Genomic DNA, 6,067 nt, shown 5'->3' with positions numbered 1-6,067 from the left:
ATTATGTATACAATATTCTGTCTGTGTGTTGCCTGCTGGCCAGAAGAGGGCACCAGACCCCATTACAGATGGTTGTGAGCCACCATGTGGTTGCTGGGAACTGAACTCAGGACCTTTGGAAAAGCAGGCAATACTCTTAACCTCTGAGCCATCTCTCCAGCCCAGGAACAGATATTGAGAAAAGCCATATGCCTCCATGGTTCCTGGCACCAAGTTCAGGTACCCAGAATTGTGTATTCAGTGCCTTCACTGGTGGAGCCATTGGGCCAGCCCCATGTTTTTATGTTTTAAATATAACATAGGTAACATTTACCAATATTTAATCATAGCATGATATCCTGATGAAAGTGACATGTTTCCTCTCATGGGTCCATTTCTAGTTTCCTTTTGCTTTCCTTGATAATTTGACCTCAGTGATGCTGGCCTCTCAAGAGCCGAGTTACCTCAGCATCCCTTTCCATCCCTTGAAGCCCTTCTCTTATGGCCACCTGGGGGCGCACACAGTCGCAACATAGGCTCAGCGCTGTCCGGCGCAGCTAATCCACTGTCCCTGCAGCGCCCTCCTGTTTTCTCTCATCCGTCTGCGTCTGCGAGCTTCCCACAGCCACCTAAATCCTGTTTCAGGACAGCTTCTAGATGCTTGAGCGAGGGAGGCAGAGTCTTTGTTGGGGAAGTCTGCGCTAAAGCCTCGCAACTCCAGCAAGCAAAATTGGTTCTTTCCAATGTCTCTGGTGGCCAAAATTTGAAATGTTCTGAAGTTCCAAAGTTGTGAGGAGCCAAGGTGGGACCCTAGGTAATGTAAAAAACAAAACTAAAAGGCTTTGCCCAAACTGTATGACCATAACAACACGAGACTGTTCCTATACGCCCCAAGTCTGCCTCCGGAGATGCCGTGCGCTCACGCTTCGTGCCAACGGGGAAACAAGGGTTATTTTCTAAGGTGACTTCGTTGGAGGAAAAACAGCCTAGTTTAGTGCTTTGCTTTCATGCCTCCTCTGTGGATTTTGGTTTGATTTTTCTTAAAGACCTGAAAACAAAAATATTGGAGACAGCCAGGCAGTGGTGGCGCACGCCTTTAATCCCAGCTCGGGAGGCAGAGGCAGGCGGATCTCTGGGAGTTCGAGGCCAGCCTGGTCTACAGAGCTAGTTCCAGGTCAGGCACCAAAGCTACAGAGAAAAACTGTCTCGAAAAAACAAAACAAAACAAAAAAAAAAATTGGAGACAGGGTTTGGCTATGTCTGGTCCCAAATTCACAATCCTCTATAGTACTGGGATTACAGGCATGCAGTAAACACTTTGGTTACCTGGAAATTAAAACACAAACAAACAAACGCTGTAGTCTGTCCATCCATCTATTCACGCCACAGCGTGTGAGTAGAAGTCGGAGGACAACTTCTAGGCATTGGCTCTCTCCTGACTGTCCTGGAACTCACTCTGTAGTCCAGGCTGGCCTCGACCTCAGAGATCTGCCTGCCTTTGACCCCTGAGTGCTGAGCTTAAAGGCACGCGCCACCACCACAGTAGAAATGACTTTTTAAGCAGAAGATGATGCTGACTAGCTGAATGTGACAGAGGTGTAGAAAAACCCGGATGGTCATAGGTCATAGTAAACTAACAATGATAGTTAAACACATCTTTGAAATTACAGAGGGTTGTGAGCTGGCATGTGGGTGCTGGGAATTGAACCCAGGTCCTCTGGGAGAGCAGCCAGTGCTCTTAACCACTGAACCATCTTTCTAGCCCCTAGACTGTATACTCTTTTTTTAAAATATAGATTTATTTATTTAGTTATTATGTATACAATATTCTGCCTTCATGTATGCCCGCGCACACCAGAAGAGGGCGCCAGATCTCATTACAGATGGTTCTGAACCACCATGTGGTTGCTGGGAATTGAACTCAGGACCTCTGGACAAGCAGCCAGTGCTCTTAACCACTGAGCCATCTCTCCAGCCCCCTACACTGTATACTCTTTAAGCTGGTGAAAATTGGTGGGCATAGTGGCACCCAACTTTAATCCCAAAACTCAGGAGGCAGTAAGTTCCAGGACAGCCAGGACTACCTAGAGAGACCCTGTCTTTTTTTTTTTTTTTTTTTTTTTTGGTTTTTCGAGGCAGGGTTTCTCTGTAGCTTTGGAGCCTGTCCTGGAACTCCCTTTGTAGACCAGGCTGTCCTCGAACTCACAGAGATCCGCCTGCCTCTGCCTCCCGAGTGCTGGGATTACAGGCGTGCGCCACCACCGCCCGGCGAGAGACCCTGTCTTAAAACTGGGGCAGGAGAGACGGCCCTTGATGCTCTTACAGAGAACTGGGGTTTTGTTCCTAGCAACCTATGTCAGGCAGCTCCCACCTGCCTGGAACTTCAGCCCCAGAGGATCAGATGCCCTCTTCTGGCCTCTGTAGGTACTGCACCCATGTGCACATTTCCCCACACCCACATACACATACACATGTGATTACAAACACATCTTTTTAAAAAATGCATACTCATTTAATCCCAGCACTCAGGAGGCAGAAGCAGGCAGATCTCCGAGCTCAAGGCTAGCCTGGTCTACAGAGTGAGTTCCAGGACAGATAGGACTACACAGAGAAACCCTGTCTTGAAATCCGATAGATAGATAGATAGATAGATAGATAGATAGATAGATAGATAGATAGATAGATAGATAGATAGATAGATAGATAGATAGATTACAGATAGATAAATGTATACCCCAGCAGTTGAGGCAGAAAGAGGGATAATTCAAGACTAGCCTTGGCTACCTGGCAAAGTATTGTCTCAAACAAAACAGTATAAAAATATAACACAGTCATGTAAGATATTACTGGTTGGGATAGTAACTCTATTTCCTTCCTTTTTTCCTCCCTCCAACTTCTTTCTTTCTTTCTTTCTTTCTTTCTTTCTTTCTTTCTTCCTTTTTCTCTCTCTCCTTCTCCCTTCCTTCCTTCTCCTTTTTGTGGTTTTTCAAGACAGGTTTTCTCTGTGTAACAAATTAAAGGTGTGTACCACTGCACCCAGTTTAACTCTGTAGTTTCCATTCAAGTTTTTATAAACCCAAAATTGCTTTTAAAATATCTACTAATTAGAAATAACAATAAGTAGCTAGGTAGTGGTGGTGCACACCTTTAATCCCAGCACTTGGGAGGTAGAGGCAGGTGGATCTCTGTGAGTTCTAAGCCAGCTTGCTCTACAAAGCAAGTTCCAGGACAGCCAGGGCTGTTACACAAGGAAACCCTGTCTTGAAAAAGCAAAAAGAAAAAAAAAAAAAAGAAGAAGAAGAGGAGGAAGAGGAAGAAGAAGAGTAAAGTAAAACAAACAAACAGCCAGGCGATGGTGGCGCACACCTTTAATCCCAGGAGGATCTCTGTGAGTTCGAGACCAGCCTGGTCTACAAAGGGAGTTCCAGGACAGGCTCCAAAGCTACAGAGAAACCCTGTCTTGGAAAAAAAATAAACAAACAAAAAAAAAAACCCAATAAGCTGGCTTGGTGGTGATGAGACTAGAAAATTTCTTCAATTTTGAAGCCAGTCTGGGATGCATAGCAATATAAGGGCTATAGAGAGTCTGTCTTAACAATGAAAAACAGAAGACAGAAAAATAAACCCCAAGACAGTAAAAAAACAACAAATCCTTACAGACTCACTAAGGTCTTAAACTTAAACTTCCCACGTCTGTCTTTGTGACCGTGGTGACAGATGTTTAATGCAATTGCTGTTTAGGTTGGTTATTTATTTATTTATTGTTTGTTTGTTTGAGATAGGGCCTCACGTAGCTCACACTGGCTTTGAATTTGCTACACGTAAGCAAGTGTGTGTCTTTAATCCCAACACTCAAGAGGCAGGCACAATCGTATTTCTGTGTCTGAGGAAGCCTAGTCTACACAGTAAGCTCCAGGCTAGCCAGAGCTAGGATAAGAACAAAATAAAATAAAAAAAAAAAAAAAACCTCCCAACCCTCAAGATGAGGATGGCATCTGGGATTACTTTTTTGTGATCTCATCACATGTGAGTGGGTGTTTTGCCTGAAGTATGTCTGTGTACCACTTAAATTCTGGCCCATGGAAGTCAGAAGCGGGTGTTGGATCCCTTGGAGTTACAGATGGTTGTGAGCCTCTGTGTGGGTGCTGGGATCCTGGGTGAGCTGTCTGCAGAGCAGTGTTCTTAATCACTGAGCCACTCTAGCGACAAATGCTCAACCTCTCTTCTCTCAAACTCACAGACCCGACCCCGACAACCTCACTGTGGCTTGCAGGAACTGTCCAGCTTGAGTCCTTTTGGTTCCGGACTTTTGAGCCGAGTTGGATCCGGCAAGCACACACACACGGGAGCTCCTCCCAGCCATGTTTTGAATCGGCACGGCTTTCTCTAATGGGATGACCCTGGCTAAAGAGATTAACAACTGCACCGTGGATCCCACTTTTAATCGGCGGTGTTCGGGCTGTCCCTCCTGGGCTGGGAAGGACACTGCAGAAACGGGGGGCCTAGACTAGCTCCTGCTACCATTACTGAGTTAACAAGGATCCTAGGCTAGGGAGGCCCCAAGATGGGCAACTCCCAGCTGCTTGGGCCCAGGGTGCTCTTCCTAAGGCCCTAAGTGGTCTAGCCCCTGACCTCACTAGGGTTAGGAGTGGAAGCTGAACTGTGGGAGGCTGCCTGAACCCCACTTGGTAAGCATGGCGCTGCTCAAAGTCAAGTTTGACCAGAAGAAGAGGGTCAAGTTGGCCCAGGGGCTCTGGCTTATGAACTGGCTGTCTGTGTTGGCCGGCATCGTCCTCTTCAGCCTGGGGCTCTTCCTGAAGATTGAGCTCCGCAAGAGGAGCGAAGTGATGAATAACTCCGAAAGCCACTTTGTCCCCAATTCTCTGATAGGGGTGGGGGTGTTGTCCTGTGTCCTCAATTCTCTGGCTGGCAAGATCTGCTATGACGCTCTGGACCCTGCCAAGTACGCCAAGTGGAAGCCCTGGCTGAAGCCGTACCTGGCCGTCTGCATCCTCTTCAACGTCATCCTTTTCCTGGTGGCTCTCTGCTGCTTCCTGCTGCGGGGCTCCCTGGAGAGCACCCTGGCTTCCGGGCTCAGGAATGGGATGAAGTACTACAGGGACACGGACACCCCAGGTAGATGCTTCATGAAGAAGACCATCGACATGCTTCAGATCGAGTTCAGGTGCTGCGGCAACAATGGCTTCAGGGACTGGTTTGAGATTCAGTGGATCAGTAATCGCTACCTCGACTTTTCCGCCAAGGAAGTCAAAGAGTGAGTAGGCGCCGTTCCAGGGTGGGACACGCAGGGTTTGATTGCCCAGCCTGCCCTGGGCATTTTCCTCTCTGTTGGGTATAGAATCGATCGGGGTTTTGAGGTGTGTGTGGGGAGGGGGTTCGGGGGCGTTATGCTGGACCATGTGCAGTTGCCAGCATCTGGGCCCTCTGGCCCTCAACGGTGGCAGCTTCGTCTGGCTCAGCCTCGTCTAGCCGAGGTGGGGAAAGGTACGGAGTGAAGTGAAGATGCGTAGGTGGTTGGAGTTACTAGGAGGAGAGCCGCAATGTGGAGCCCGTCACACAGTAAGAATGGGGCCCTCAGAGCTCACTTGGACTCAGATAGTTCTTGGTACTTATCCTGTCCCCTCGAATTTCCTGGTCTGCACCTTGGTTTGCCAAGTTTTCAGCACTTGAAAAGGCCAAAGTGTCGGCAAAGAGTCTCTGTCCTTGGTTATGGCAGAATTTGAAGTAAACCATGTTACTGTGACTTTCAGGGAACAGATCAGCTTGGGACTGTACTTTGTTCTCAACTGCTCTGTGACCTCAGCCAGGTCGCACACCCCTGGACGTCTCTCTCTATCTTTCGAGGGAAGATACTGGAATATGTGATTTGTCTATGTCTGGTATACAGCAGGTGCTAGTTAAATGCCGCTTGTTCTGTTTTTCTTTCTTCCTTTTTGTTTTGAGTCAGGATCTTACTATGTAGTTTGGCTGCCTGGAACTTCTTACGTAGACTAGGCTGGACTTGAACTAGGAGAGATACTTCTATTTTTGCCTTTCTTTTTGTTTTTTGTTTTTTTTGTTTTTTTTT

General features: G+C 47.3%; 1 protein-coding gene across 1 annotated transcript in view; it reads left to right on the top strand.

Annotated features, from left to right (window-relative positions):
• Nucleotides 1-4,673: 4,673 nt before the first annotated feature.
• Nucleotides 4,674-6,067, top strand: part of Prph2 (peripherin 2) — a 13,475-nt gene continuing 12,081 nt past the window's right edge. The window contains exon 1 of the mRNA XM_005359722.2: nucleotides 4,674-5,254. Within this exon, the coding sequence (XP_005359779.1) occupies nucleotides 4,674-5,254 (581 nt within the window). The remainder of the gene's footprint in view (nucleotides 5,255-6,067) is intronic.

The sequence above is a fragment of the Microtus ochrogaster genome, linkage group LG2, assembly GCF_000317375.1.
Source record: "Microtus ochrogaster isolate Prairie Vole_2 linkage group LG2, MicOch1.0, whole genome shotgun sequence".
Classification (NCBI taxonomy): domain Eukaryota; kingdom Metazoa; phylum Chordata; class Mammalia; order Rodentia; family Cricetidae; genus Microtus; species Microtus ochrogaster.
The sequence above is the reverse complement of the archived record's forward strand: the minus strand, read 5'-3'. Positions and strand labels throughout refer to the sequence as shown.